This window comes from Cuculus canorus, chromosome Z, assembly GCF_017976375.1.
Source record: "Cuculus canorus isolate bCucCan1 chromosome Z, bCucCan1.pri, whole genome shotgun sequence".
In the NCBI taxonomy this organism is placed as follows: Eukaryota; Metazoa; Chordata; class Aves; order Cuculiformes; family Cuculidae; genus Cuculus; species Cuculus canorus.
The window spans coordinates 4510058-4524748 of NC_071441.1; the positions used below are offsets into that span (position 1 = coordinate 4510058).

At 44.4% G+C, this 14691-nt stretch overlaps 1 protein-coding gene across 2 annotated transcripts; it reads left to right on the top strand.

The window, feature by feature from the left end:
- The first annotated feature begins 1560 nt into the window (after window positions 1-1560).
- PTGER4 (prostaglandin E receptor 4) lies at window positions 1561-14094 on the top strand. Of its 2 annotated transcripts, none has more exons than XM_054055343.1 (3): window positions 1561-1744; window positions 2149-3021; window positions 10600-14093. In XM_054055343.1, exons 2-3 carry the CDS (start codon window positions 2194-2196, stop codon window positions 11191-11193), a joined length of 1422 nt encoding a protein of 473 aa, XP_053911318.1. In that variant the 5' UTR covers window positions 1561-1744; window positions 2149-2193; the 3' UTR covers window positions 11194-14093. The 2 variants fall into 2 exon arrangements, with proteins under 2 accessions (XP_053911318.1, XP_053911317.1); XM_054055342.1 differs by having other exon boundaries at window positions 1603-1744; window positions 2168-3021; window positions 10600-14094.
- The last annotated feature ends 597 nt before the right edge of the window (window positions 14095-14691 follow it).

Consider the following 14691-nt stretch of genomic DNA (forward strand, 5'->3'; position numbering starts at 1 on the left):
CCTTCTGTTTATTTTCTCTGTGCAGACCAGATCAGCACCACTATCATTTATCTCTATGTTATTCCAAAACCAACTTCTATTTTTTTTTAAAACTGACTTCTATCTTTCAAAACAGGTAGAGAACGCCACTAAAAAGTTTATCAAATTAAAAACGGCTTTTTTCTTTACATCTGCTCATTTAGCACCAAAAAATGAAACTCTTCGTTCCCTCTTCAATGGTACACATTTGTACATTTTGCTGTCAGTATGTCACGATATTATCATGACTTTACTAAATGCTATGATGTCCACAAGTATCGCTCTCATGGGCTTAAAAAAAGCATGACAGGAGGATAGTGAAGAGCAACAGAAAGATCAGACTTTTATAATACGTTTTGCCTTTATGCCAGAGAAGACATTCTTGTAAAGATATAAATATCATGCTTTGGGGCACAGGTTTTGTATCATCTGTAGTGACTGATGTCACCTAATGTACAAGAAAGGGTGTCAGACCAGTTGGATCCAGGTGTCCATCGACACGGGTTACTAGCACTTTCTCCTCCAGCAGAAACACCTGCATGTGTGTGTAGCTCTAGAATCACAAAACTACTAGGTTGAAAAATCATAGAATAGTTTGGGTTGGAAGAAAACTTAAAGATCATCCAGTTTCACCCCCCTGCCATGGGCAGGGACACCCCACCAGCTCAGGCTGCCCAAGGCCCATCCAACCTGGCCTTGAACACCTCCATGGATGGAGCAGCCACAGCTTCCCTGGGAAACCTGTGCCAGTGTCTCACCACCCTTATTGTGAGGAAATTCTTCCTTAAATCAAGCCTAAATCTGCCCCTCTCCAGTTTATACCCATTCCCTCTTGTCTTACCCCCACAAGCCTTTGTGGGCAGCCTCACTCCAGCTTTCTTGTAGCCCCTTCAGGTACTGGACGGTCGCTCTAAGGTCTCCTCGGAGCCTTCTCTTCTCCAGGCTGAACAACCCCAACTCTCTCAGCCTGTCCTCGAGCCCAACCCTTCCCACCTGCCACTAAGCCCTGTCACAAGCGATGGGGCCTGTGCCCACTTCTGGACTTGTCACCAGCAGCACCGCTTCAAAGCGAGCCCCAACGGGCCCTTCACGCGGGAGGGGGGCTGCCCCCCCACCAGCCCCTCCTGCAACCCCCAGGCTCGGCGGGGCAGCGTCACCCCCACTCCCCATTCGCACCACCCCCATTCCCAATCCCTACGCCATCGTCTCGCCGTCAAGACAAAACAAGTTCACCAAACAAACAAACAAACAAACACACACTGCCCTCGAACGCACACACACCCTTCCTGTGTTTGGTAACCCCCCGCCACGGACCGAGGCTGCGCTCCGCCACAGCGCTGCCCTCGCTCGCAGAGGGGCGAAGCAGAAGGGCCCCTCCCCGCTTCGCCGCGGGGGACACCCGCGAGGAGCCCCCGGCGCTCGGCGGGGTCGCGCCGCGCAGGTGCCCCCCGCCCCGGGAGGAGGCGCCGCGGCGATCGCCGCCAATGGGGCGCGAGGGCGGGGAGGGGCCGCCCCCGCCCTCCGCGGCGAAACTCGGCGGGAGCGGCGCGGGGCGGCAGACAGCGCCCGCTCCGAGCTCCGCGCGCCGAGGGATGAGCCGCGGCCGCCGCGCGCCGGCACCGTCCTGCGCCGCGCTCGGGGGCACCTGCAGCCGCCGCCCCGGCGCCGCGCCCGCTCCGCGCCGACAGACGCGCTGAGGCGGCCCCGCACCGCGGCTCCGGAGGAGGTCTGCTCTTCTGACTCCTACACCCCGCTTTTCTTCCCTTTTTCTTTTTTTTCTTTTTTTATTTTTTTTATTTTTTTCTTTTCTTACTGTTTTATTTAACCTTATTTTATTTTATTTTATTTTACCTTTTTTTGCTTTCTTACTGTTTTATTTTACTTTTTTCTTTTTTATTTTACTTTTTTACTTTCTGCACTTTTTTAATTACTTTTTTTTTACTTTTTTTACTTTTGTTACTAACTTTTTTCTATTTTGTTCTTTTACTTCTTTTACTTTTGTACTTTTGCTTTTTACTTTTCTTCTTTTGCTTTTTCTTTCTTACTTTTCTTCTTTTGTGTTTTCTTTCTTACGTTTTATTTTATTTCCTTCCTCATTTGAAATCTTCTTTTCACCTTCTTCTCCCTTAGCCTGCCTTCCTCTTTCCAGACACCGTCACTCATCTCCTCGGCATCATGTCCTTTGACCCCGTCATGTCATCTGCCAATGGCTCCGCCAACGGGACGGCCAGCGGGACTGAGGGTGGGAAGCCTCCCACCATCCCCACCATCATGTTCATCTTCGGCGTGGTGGGCAACCTCACAGCCATCGTGGTGCTCTGCAAGTCCAGGAAGGAGCAGAAGGAGACCACTTTCTACACGCTGGTCTGCGGGCTGGCTGTCACCGATCTCCTGGGGACTTGTCTGGTGAGCCCGGTCACCATCGCCACTTACCTGCAGAACCGCTGGCCAGGAGGGCCAGCGCTGTGTGAGTACAGCTCCTTCATCCTCCTCTTTTTTGGACTCTCTGGCCTCAGCATTATCTGTGCCATGTCTATAGAGAGGTACCTGGCCATCAACCATGCCTATTTCTACAACCATTATGTAGACAAGAAGCTGGCGGGGCTCACGCTCTTCGCCATCTATGCTTCCAACGTGCTGTTCTGCGCCCTCCCCAGCATGGGTCTCGGCAAATCTACCTTGCAGTACCCGCACACTTGGTGCTTCATAGACTGGCGCACGAAGGAGGCCACCCATGCAGCATATTCCTACATGTATGCCGGCTTCAGCTCCTTCCTGATCATGGTCACTGTGATCTGCAACATCCTGGTGTGCGTAGCCCTCATTCGCATGCACCGCCAGTTCATGCGACGCACATCCTTGGGGACAGACACCACTTCCAGCCGTTTATCTGACTTTCGCAGACGCCGGAGCTTCCGTCGGATGGCCGGAGCAGAGATCCAGATGGTCATTCTGCTCATTGCCACTTCCCTGGTGGTGGTCATCTGCTCCATTCCTCTGGTGGTGAGTAACATTGTGCAACCCTTCTTTTCCATCACCCGCACTGATGAGTCTTTTCTCCTAGTTTGTGCTTGTAGGACAGAGCCTTGTTTAGCTGGTGCTGCAAACTGTTAAAGTAACCTAAAGGTTGTTAGCATACATGCACAGCGAGAGAAGGTTGTGGTAATGTACGTTGACAAGAAAAGAAACACCCTTAGCTCAAGTCATGGGCTCCTTTGATTGGTTGAAATACAGCACCAAAAATTCTCAATGTTTTTTCCACTGTCTAACTGGCATCCACACAGCAAAAGTCTTGCTGAGAGCTAAAGGCACTTTAAAGTTCACTTCCCAAATTAATTTGTGATGAGTGAGGTTTGGGTCTGGCCTGCATTTTTGGATGTTTATTGTGTTTCAAAAACGTGCACGCAGTTGCTGAAGGGTACAGCAGTCCTTGATGTGCGGAAGGAGGAGGGAGCTCTGTTCACTTGGCACCAGCGACGTGCAGAGTGCTTCACACCCAAAACCTGAGCCAGGCTTCCCCTTCTGAGGGATTCACCCACCATCTCTGGCATAGATCCCACACATTTACATCCCTCCAGCAGCTTCCCCACTGTGGGAGGAGTAAACTGAGTGTAACCACTCGTTGGTATAGTTCTCAGTTAAGTGAGAGTTGGAGGAATCTCACCCACATAAACCTAGAGATCATAACAAAATGCCAGAAAACATTACCACTAATGATTTGCTAATTTTCTGAAATGGCTGATACAATTATTGTCCTGGAATTTAATATGCAGGATCCACTTATTTCTATTCCTCCACCTTATCTCCAAGGAACACAAAAGAAAAAACAACAAACCCACCAGCTGGAGGCTCAGTTATTGCTTGCCACCCACTGTAATAAAAGTTGGCGAACGTCTTCTGGCCCAGAGACATTAAACAAATAGCTGGCTTGCCTTATTCGCCACCTTTCAAAACACAGTGTAGGAAGCCAAGCAGTGGTTGTCAGACAGAAAGTGGTTTTAGAAGGATTGTTTTAAGCGGTTTTATTGTTGGTAGTGTCATCCCTCTGTCGCAGAGGGGCTCCAATGGGTGTGAAATACAGCTGGGGACGCAAAATGGTGTATATCACGGTAAGTTTAGAGAATCACATGTGAACAGGTCTCGAGAGGTCAGAGCAGCTGTAATCACGAGGGTCGGGCCAGTTTTGCCGCATTACTGACATAAACAGGAGCCAGTGAAGTGTGGCTGTGCTGGAGCACCAGCGCCTCAGTTGTCGCTGAAGGCTATCTCCCGTCCTTTGGCTTTCTCACTTTGCGTTTCACCGTGGCGTGACCAAGCTGCGTGTTCAGTGTTTGACGTCTGGAGGAAGAGGAGAGGTGGTGTCTGAGCTTCAGGCAGGGTGTCTGAGAGGTGCATGTGTGCTGCGTGGAGGCTCTGCGCACAACCCGCCCTGCAGTCTAGCTCCAGAAACTCCAGGGGTAAACCGACCTGCTGCACCAGAAGCCATCAGGTCATGCAGTGGCCAAAACCTCGACAGTGGCATGGGTCGACAGTACTTCATTTGCTTAATCTTCTACAGTAACAGCTACTTCACAAAAAGGCAATACTTTTTTTTTTCAGAAAAGATGCTGGTAAATTCAAAGAATGCATTCTGGGAATTAAATGCAGTGTGGTAATGTGATACAGGGTATCGGCTGAGAGGCATTAGCAGTTTCAGAAAAAAGCCAAACTTTATCCTGTGGAGGAGCAGCTGGAGGAAGGCTAAGAAATCCGAACGTAAAATGCAAAAGGGAATTGTTCATATCCATTGAAAGCTAGGAAGCCTGTTACAGAATATTAGAAAAAAAAAAAAAAAAAAGGTAAAAAATCAAGAGGGAGGTGTTACCAGAAAGGGAACTGGACTGTTGACAGTTAAAATTAATGGAATTGGGTGGGGCAGAAGGCTTATTATTTAAACAGTCGCTAGTGAAAAGCTTGTATATAGCAGAAGGTATGTGAAGGTGCAGGTGATGAAGTTGCGTAGCTCTCTCAGACCTTGATTTCACTACTTGAAACGGCACAGTGTTACCTTGACAGTGTTCACGTAAGTTAGCCGTTCCCTGCTAAAGCAACAGATCTTTTCTATGTTTTATATGAGGTAAGAGACTTTCATTTCACTTAGATGGATGACTAAGTAAAAAAGGAAGCTTTATTTAAAAAAAAAAACAAACCACCACATACATACACATCATCACAGTGTCCAGTGTGGTTAAATTTCTTTGCTGTTAAGTAGCTTTTATAAGTCATTAGCCTCCCCCTGTGGGAATAAGGTACAGCCTTATAAGCTGCTTTGTGCCATGATGTAGTGCAGCACACGCCGCTGCGTTAAGCCTTCTGGTTGCATATAAATTGAGGTTAAGAATTCAGATATAAACTCAGAAAAGTGCCTGATTTATGGTAAAAATCCCTAGACAGAGCCACGAGCAGAGATACTAAAATCGCTAATACAGAGATACACTTTCATGACTCTCAGGGAGCCCTCACCGAGTGAGAAGTTCATCTATAACAGGACAGCCTGGCAGTCATCGAGAGCATCAAGTGGTAAGGTGCTGGTGGCAGCATGATTCGGATGCACAAAGCAAGCTCACAGGGTGCTTTGTGACTGAAGTTTTCTGACGAACTGACTTTCTATTGATGAGTTCAGCTGAACAAATCATCTCTTAAGTCAAAGCAAAGCAACTTCTGAAAGAGAGACGTAACTCTCTAGTATTTTAGAATGAACACTTTCACAATGTAATAACATGGCAGGCAGAAGCAATCCAACAGGCTACACTTACTAGGGTTTGAGGAAAAAAAAAACCTATCAAGTATTAAAATATTAAATAGCCCTGAAATAATCAGCAAAGGCTTGTGTTGGTTTAAGAAGCGGTTAAAGAACAGCAAGCTGAGTCACAGAGAACAGCAGTTTTTAATAATGAGATGCTCCAGCACTCAGTTTACAAGTAGGGTTGTTTAGTGTCTTAATGATTTATTCATAAAATCAGCAAAATTTTACAGTGACAGCAAGTGTTATAACAAAATTATGGGGGATTGTGCAAAATGCTGAATGAACTTGACAGAACCCTAGGCTGTTAAAATTTGTCAGGGAAAGAAAAGTTCAGTGAAAAATATTACTGAAAGGAAACTTTTGATATAACCTGGTGTATTCTAAATGTGCAGAAAAGGATGTGCAAGGTGTGAAGAAGAATCCAACAGTAGTTTAAAACTTAAATAAGGAAAACAACATAAATTGTGTTGTGACTCCTGTCTGCACTCTGCGCTGTTTATCATCTTTTAAAATATTGTGAGTTTTTAGAAAATAGAATTGTATGGAGTTTAGAGTAGGGAATACGTTTTACTCGGAGGGATTTTGTCAAGAATAAAAGTAGAAATTATTATCTGGCCTTTAAAATACCCAAGTCTTTCAAGAGTAAATAGGCACTTACTTCTGAAAGTCTGCAATTCATTCCAGAAGTCTGTCGGATACTCTGAAGATTTTTTAAGTGCGTGATCTTTTTCTAACCCTGACTGCTGAACGTTGTTGTTATATTATGGTGAAGTGGAAAATAAAATCTAGTGGTTTAGGGTGTACATATGGTTGATTGCATGAAATAAACAGCATTTTCTAACTTAATGTTTGGTTGATCCAGAAGTTGGGTTTTTCGGCTTGGTTGGTTTTGACTTCTCGCTTTAAATATCAGGGACTGTCCACAGCCAACAGCAAGGCTGCAGATGTGATTTTTGAGCAATGGGTTAGATACCAAGCGGACACCTTCAAGACACCCTTGAAGGGCAAAGGTTATTGGCTTCTAGAGCTGAAAAACTTGTTCCTGCTTACTAACGTACCCTCTTTATATTTATCCTTTTGGTATGTGGGAAGATTTTGAGGGCAGGTAGAAGCTATAAAGACAAATTACCAGTGTGACTGTAACTATACAAGTCACTTACAGTACTTCATAGGATTATAAATCATGATTTGCATCTGTAGCAAGTAAAAAGGGAAGGTAGAAAACGGCTCAGAGGACTCTCATCCTACCAGTACTTATCAGTTCAGCGTAAACTCAACATACTTTGGAGCTATGTGCTACTTAGCACAATTACTAACAAACTGCGAGTACTTAGAAGGTATGTTGCCTGGATTCTGCTGCTGCAAAGCTAACATAGAAAACTTATTCTTTTGCAGTTTGAATTGTTTGAGTTTCTTCTTTGATCGGCATTTCAAACTGCACAAATTGAAGTACAAGATTTGCTAACTTAGTAGTGGATTCCACTTATTCAGCACTTAAAAGATGCAAGGCAATATCTGTTCTCATGCTCCCTCCTGCAGCAGAAGATTTCTAGCTAAAACAGGGTACACCTGTTGATTTCTATTTTTTTTTTTTTTTTGGTATATGATACATTAGTAAATGCTGTTTCATCAGTATGTAAAGAAATGATAAAACTGTCCTTCCAATACAGAATCATTTTTACGGTATCGTGATAAAGATAATAAACCCAGCAATACATCTGAAATGATAAATGCATGTGACATTCTGGGCGGCTGCTCATAAAAGACATAAATAATAAAGAGATCTTTTAGGGAAGTAGAAACAGTTTTGTGCAGTCCAAAGTTTTCACTAAATAGATCCATTTTATGAGTCTTTAACCTGTATGTGCTGCATATCTGTCAAAAGGAAATAATGTATACAGAGATGACATAAAGCAATCTACGCCACACAATTAGCGATTGTCCTTCACAGTCACAGAGTCAGAACTTAAAGACATTTTTGTCTTCCCATGAAAGCTGTCAGGTAGACAGGCAAAGGGTGAAATAGGCACCTCAGTTTCATATGCTGCTTATCAAAAGAACAATCCTACTATTAAATCACCGAAGTGTAACTATAGCTCCAAGTTTAAAAAGTAGAGTCAGGTCTCCGAAGTTGGACTGTGTACTTCTCCATCTATCTTCAAAGTGTGGCGTCTGCTTTTGTGATCTGAACGAATTTATCAGCAAATACCCCTCCCTGTCACACCTCTAATCTCCCCGGTAATGACTGTGTTTAGTTATATGATCCGTAGAAGGCCTCCACTCCCTCAACGCTGTCCTTTGAACTCTTGGCTCTGAAGGGACGTACCCATCCAACGATCGCTGGTCAAACGCATAGACCAGCAACTTAACACCCTTCCGGGGGATATTCCCTTGCATGAGGAAATCTCAGTTCAGAAAAAGAAAAGCAGCAGTTGGAAAGAGACGTTTTATGGTGTAGGTGAAATCCTCTTGGGAAATTTGACCTTTGTGTGTGTGTGTGTGTGTGCGTATATATATGTATTTGACTTCTTATCATTTTGGAGGGGGGAAAAAAAACCCCTTACATTAAAGTAGGTTTTTGAAGAACGAAGTTTAGCTGATGCCGGACAACATATGGTTGGACTCGATGATTCCATGGGTCCTTTCCAACCTGGTGATTCTGTGATCTCATCAGTTTACAGCTGCGTGAAAGGAGGTTGTAGCGAGGTTGGTGTCAGTCTCTTCTCATAGATGACAAGACGAGAGGGAATGGCATCGGGTTGCGCCAGGGCAGCTTCAGATTGGGCATCAGGAACAATTTCCTCACAGAAAGACTTATCGGGCGCCGGAACAGGCTTTTCAGGGAGGTGGTTGAGTCACCACCCCTGGAGGTATCTAAAAGCCGGTAGATGAGGTGCTCGGGGACACGGTTTAGCGGTGGACAGGGATGGTTGGAGTTCAATCTCAAAGGTCTTTTCCGACCTAGCTATGATTCCCGACCTTCCAAAGCTCGGGAATCTAAACCTCTGCCTTCCAGGTTGGCTCTGGCGCCGCCGCTGCGAGCAGCTTCCATTTGCTGAGGGGAGTCACAAACCTCCTCCCCGGGGCAGCCCTGACACCTAGCGGCCATCCCGGGACACGGCCCTCCCTCAGCGGCTTCCCTGAGGAATCCACCGCCAACACCAGCACGGGTGTAGGTCCTGAAAAGTTCTGGCTGGTGTTCTCTCAGCCAGGGATAGATGGAATGACGGAGCAACGGATAGGAGGCCGGTATAGGATAAATGAGGAAACAAAAAAAAAAACCACAAAGCGGGGAAAGCTTAGTGAAAGAAAAAAGCCGTAAAAATAACTTCAGTGTGTGTAAGGATTCTCTCGAATGTCGTGTTTGGATTAAGAAAAAAGGATGATAAATTAGCCTTTTCTCCCCAGTGACAGGGGAGAGGACAAGGGGGAATGGCCTCAAGGTCTGCCAGGGGAGGTTCAGGCTGGATATCAGGAAAAAATTTTCACGGAAAGGGTGATTGGTGCCTGTCAGAGGCTGCGCAGGGAGGGGGGTTAAACACCTTCCCTGGAGGCCTTTAAAAGATGGGTGGATGAGGTGCTGAGGGTCATGGTTTAGGGATTGATAGGAATGGTTGGACTCGATGACGCAGTGGGTCCCTTCCAACCAGTGATTCTATGATCCTCTGATAAAGATACCTGCGGTGTTAGAAATCATCAGGAAATGAGCAAAGAATAAAACTTGCTGTAGAATAAAACTTGCTGTTCTATATCAATTCAAGTTTTTCCCATATTTTGAATTCCACGGTCAGGTTTTGTTACTCAGAAACTTAGGAAAACGTACCGAGAAAGAAAATACAGGCAGTCATTGATGTGACTTTTCTTGGATTCAAAGAAGTTGAAGAAGGCATTTCTGTTTATAAGACAGGATCCTTTAGGTTTAAATTTTGTGCATAGTAAACAAAAGTTGCTAATTTAATAGTCACTCCATGCAGGAGCTTTAACATCTTAAATTCTTGACCACTTCATCAGTATTTTTATCCTTTTTAAGCAGAAACAAAATGCTGGCTCATGGAGGAGAGTGGAGCACTCCAGAACATCTGGTGCTGCAGTCTTCTTCTCATCATCGTGTCCTATTAAAAAAACTCCTAATTAGGAGGGGCTTTCCTTTTTTTAAGTTTCTTTTTTTCACATTTCTTTTTTCCAAACCATGCTGCAGCAAGCAAACAGTTGAAGATATACAAAGAATTCCAGTAAGGGCAGGTGCCAGGAAAATGCATTTCTAAACTTGGGAATCAACAGCTGTTTCCAGAGTCTAGTGTATTTGGATTATAACCTGTTTCAGTTTGTTTCTAAACAATTATCAGGCCTGTGCTAGAGAAACTGATTGTCCGAGTCTCCTCGGGGGAGTCAGATATCTCTTTGCAGGTAGCTTAGGACTTCAGGTATACCAAGAAAGCAGGATGCAGGTCTAAGTCTTTGCTCCTGGGCTCGATCTGGAAAAAGGAGTTTTAAAAAACATCAGCCAAAAGTTGGAGGCTGAAGGATTAGTTAGGAGAGGAAAGAGAAAGAGCTGTTCCTTTCCCACTTGTAATAAAGAAGGCAAAATTACATAGAGATTCATCTCTATGGGGTTTTTTTTGCTATTTCCAAAAATAAACACAGCTGCCAGTCTGAGATGCCTGGCTTTGCCAGCCTCTTCTCTTGTCATACCTTGCAGTAGCAAATCTAGATCTCTGCTTTGAAGTATAAACTTTGATTTCCTAATATAATTGTATAATTATGGCCTTTTCTTCCCTCCTTATCTCTTTGGGTAGGTCCGTGTCTTTGTGAACCAGCTGTACCAGCCAGAATCGGTGAAGGATGTAAGGCAAAACCCTGATCTGCAAGCCATCCGCATTGCCTCAGTGAACCCCATTCTGGACCCATGGGTCTACATCCTCCTCCGCAAAACTGTGCTCAGCAAAGCCATCGAGAAGATCAAATGCCTCTTCTGCCGCATTGGAGGGGCTCGGAGGCAGCATTCAGGTGGGAATTTCAACTGCGTGGATGGCCGCAGGACCTCCTCTGCCATGTCAAGTCAGTCACCCTCCTTCATCTCCCGTGAGCTGAGGGAGATCAGCAGCACCTCACAAACACTCCTCTATCCTCCGGAGTTAAGCGAAAGCAGCATCGGTGGTCGTGTGCTGCTTCCAGGCCCCGGTGCCAGCTTGGCTCAGTCTGACACCACATCAGTAAGGACACTGCGTAGCTCGGAGACCTCAGACTCTTCTCAGGGCCAGGACTCTGAAAGCATCTTACTGGTGAATGAAATCAGGTCTGGTGGCGGGGCCAGCTCTGCATCCAAGGGCGGCCCTCTCCAGGTCACCTTCCCAACAGAGACATTGAATTTATCAGAAAAGTGTATATAGATAGCCACAAAAGGCATCAACATTGGGGATACTTCCTGGTACATTGGAAAAACTGGTGCAATAGTTAGGTGTTTTGCCTGTTTGAGGGGAAAGGGGTTCAGCTGTGCTCCAAAGGGCTATTTTCCTCTTGCCGTGTGATGGGTACATTTTTCTTAGACTACTGAGGACTGTGTGAAACAGACCCTGCACTTCGGCTCTGCCATCGGAAACGGTGCAAGGCAGGTCTGTTGGGACTGGAAACATGAACTGCCTTGTCTTGTTTGGGGACACACGAGACCTACTGGGCCTGTAGAAATAGAAAAACCCATCACTTTCTTTTTTTTTTTTCATTCTTTCCCTTTCTAAATCTGGTAGAACTGTGTTTCCTTTCCCCATGGTTGCTCAGCTATAAAGAGTTTAAACTTCTGGTACTAGAGCTGAATGTGAGGCAGCTGCTAGGAACTGGACAGAGCTACTCGGAGAGCTGCCTGGGGCAGGATTTTAAAGTGTCTCACAAAAGCATGAAAATGTGAATTTTTACCATTGTATATATATCAGGATTGAAAATATTTAAAAGTATTCTTCTCTGTGAGAAGGTTTTTTTACTAATACAAGGTATATAGAAACAATTGCCAGCCTTCTCTTCCCCCAGTATTTCCTGCTGATAAGACATTCTTGGTTTAGTTTTGTTGTCCATACTAGGTTCACAGCTGATGAGGTGAATCTCTAGCTAAGAATACATAAGCACTTTCTGAGTGAAATGGGAATATTTGCGCTATTGAGAGAAAAAGAAAACGCATCCTTTCAGTTAAGAATACTCACTTTCAGTATATGTACATACTAAAAAGCCAGATTTTATTTATATGCTGAGGATGTTTCTCTGTGTAACGCATCTGTGCCTCTCTGAGTACTTTGGCCCACATTCTGCACACACTTAGGCACACACTTAACATCACCCATCAAAGTAGTCCCTCTGCTGCCAGGGAGACTCCTTACATGTAAAGTTAAGGACATATAGAAGTGCTTTCAATATCAGGGCCTAAAACTTCCAACCCTTGGTTAATAGTCTTAATAGTCACTTTAGTTAAAGCATCACTGATGTAATAAAGGTATTTTTTCATAACATTTATCATTTTACTTTAAATAGTAAATAGAATTTTATGACTGTGTAATCTGATACTCCATCAAATAAATGTACAAAACCATGGAAGCAGAATCTTCATTTTAAAAGTATAGATTATATAGAAGCATATCCTGGTCTTGCAGCCCTTGCAGATCATTTGTTCCTAGAGTTTTAACAGTAAACACATCACCAAAACCAGCTGTTAACCACTGACAAAAAGGAATTCTGTGTTTTATGTTGTAAGGGTTAAGTCTTGTTCCAGAAACACTGTTTATTAAAATAATTCTGTACAGAGGTTTGGAGGGTGTTTGTCAAATACTAAGCATGTTATGCTGCTTGAAGTGTTTTCATGTGAAATGCTTTATTGTAATCTTGAGCCTTATGTTGATATGTTTAAGCAGTTGTACTGACCAGAGTAATTTTGGAGATCACAATTAAATGGAAATGTTCTGCTTGATCTCAGAAGTTTATATGAGTCTGCCAGTCAGTGCCAACTCCTTTCCTTAACACACCTCCTCCCTTCTTGGAATGCTTTGCGCTCACCTGCTGACAAAACATACTTTGTAAGTTTCCAAAACACCACAGAATGATAGCTATCAGCAAGAGGCATCTGTCTTCAAAAATGTCTCCAAGAGCACCGACAGAGAGTCATGGAAATTCCTCATGGAAGCAAATGAAAAAAAAAGAAAAAAACCTATACTTAAGTTAAACCTCAGTCCTACTCCATTATTTTCCTTTAACCGGAGAGCAGTGTAGAATGTGAAGTTAAATCCCTACACAAATATTTGCAGCAGTAGCCACTTTTTGACCAGTTAAGCTGGAGAACAGTATTAAATTCCTACAGCAGCTATAGATAAAGATCTGCCTGAATTCTTTGCAAGTAAACCACTTAACTCTGTCTGCTGCTGACCAGTGACCGACAAATAGAAAACACTCATCGTACTTCCCAAGACAGGAAACAGTACCTGGCAGCGCAGGAAGGTGGGACTGCCCCAACACTGGATCACACCTTCGCAGCTGGCCTGAAGCAGCACACCAGTGTTGTTGGTACTGTATGCAATAACAGAATTAAATATCTACAGTGTATAATAAGTGTTTAGATAAGTGAAGGCTTACTATTTTAAGTGGGAGTTATTTTGTTCTTTTATTAATATTGTTATTATTACTTTTCAGCATTACTGATGAAAAATACACTTGGTCTGGAGGAGCTTTAAACAAGAATAGACCATCTTAAGTAGCTGACCTTCTAGCTTCCCTTAGCAAACACATACAATAAGCCTGAGGTGTTCTTCCTGCCCACAGCACTGCTGGTGTGTCCGTAGTGGACTGGACTCACAGCACACATCAACGCGAAGGCCTTCAGTAATGAAGTTAAGGAGTCTCAAACAACCTACTGCTCCCAAGGAGCCCACTATGAGGTCTCCTGAGCAATACTGGAATTACCTCTACTGCCTAGTTGCAAGCACAGATGGGCATTCGTAAGCAGCCTGGCTAAAAGGACTGGGTAAGCGTGCCTTGGTTTAGGGTGACAGACTTTCCATCACCTGCCCAACAGTCCCACTCGGCTCTGTCACCCTCCTACAAACATGTTACTGAATTATCTTCTTCAGCCTCCCCAAGCATAACAACTCTCACAAAATAAAGCTACAAGTCTACAGAGATTAATTTGCCATGTGGAAGTTAGAAAAGAGGCTTCTTTTCCTGCTAGGTACTATGATCGGTTTTGCTACATTCAAAAGGGCTTCCCTTCTCACACATAACAGCTCCCTTCCACTTCCAGACCCAAGAGATGCTTATACCCCAAAAGAACCTGTCTTCTACATCTGTACCCACCTTCCCCAGTCCTCTGTGTTCACAGAAAATGCATTAATATGACATTCAAAAATTTGCCATACGAAAACTGTCTCCCCAACGCCATCCTGCTAGTCCTGTGACTGGCAGTCCCGTTCTCTCACTTCCAGCAGTCTTTCCTGCCCGCACGTTTCACTCCACCACTTCATAGAACTCTTTCCATCCAGAGATACCACTGGACCACAAGTCATTATCACATCCCAAATTCCAGCCTTAGCTCAATTTAAGTCCCCATCCTGCGGCATGGCCTAAAGAATCTACTCATCACAGGCAGGATGACCACCAGTATCTGTAGGAGGCAGTGATTTCTATGAAAATTTGTATTTTAATTTGAATCTCTGATCAATGATACAAGTTAGCATTATGATTTGGCTCATGTTTAGGGTGTAGGATATACTGACAGAGGGCTTAGGCTACAAGGGTAGGTTGTAGGACCCCATTTTAAATCAAGCTAATACATCCCTGCTGTCTGCAACACTAGTGCTGCCTGACCCAAATCAGTGCTACAGCTGCAGCGCCCAAGTACTAACAAAATCAGTGTCATC

Excerpts from the sequence above, each read along its gene's own strand:
- PTGER4 (XM_054055343.1), top strand. The coding sequence starts at position 2,194 with ATGTCCTTTGACCCCGTCATGTCATCTGCCAATGGCTCCGCCAACGGG. Across the intron at positions 3,022-10,599 it reads TCTGCTCCATTCCTCTGGTG|GTCCGTGTCTTTGTGAACCA; the intron begins GTGAGTAACATT and ends CTCTTTGGGTAG.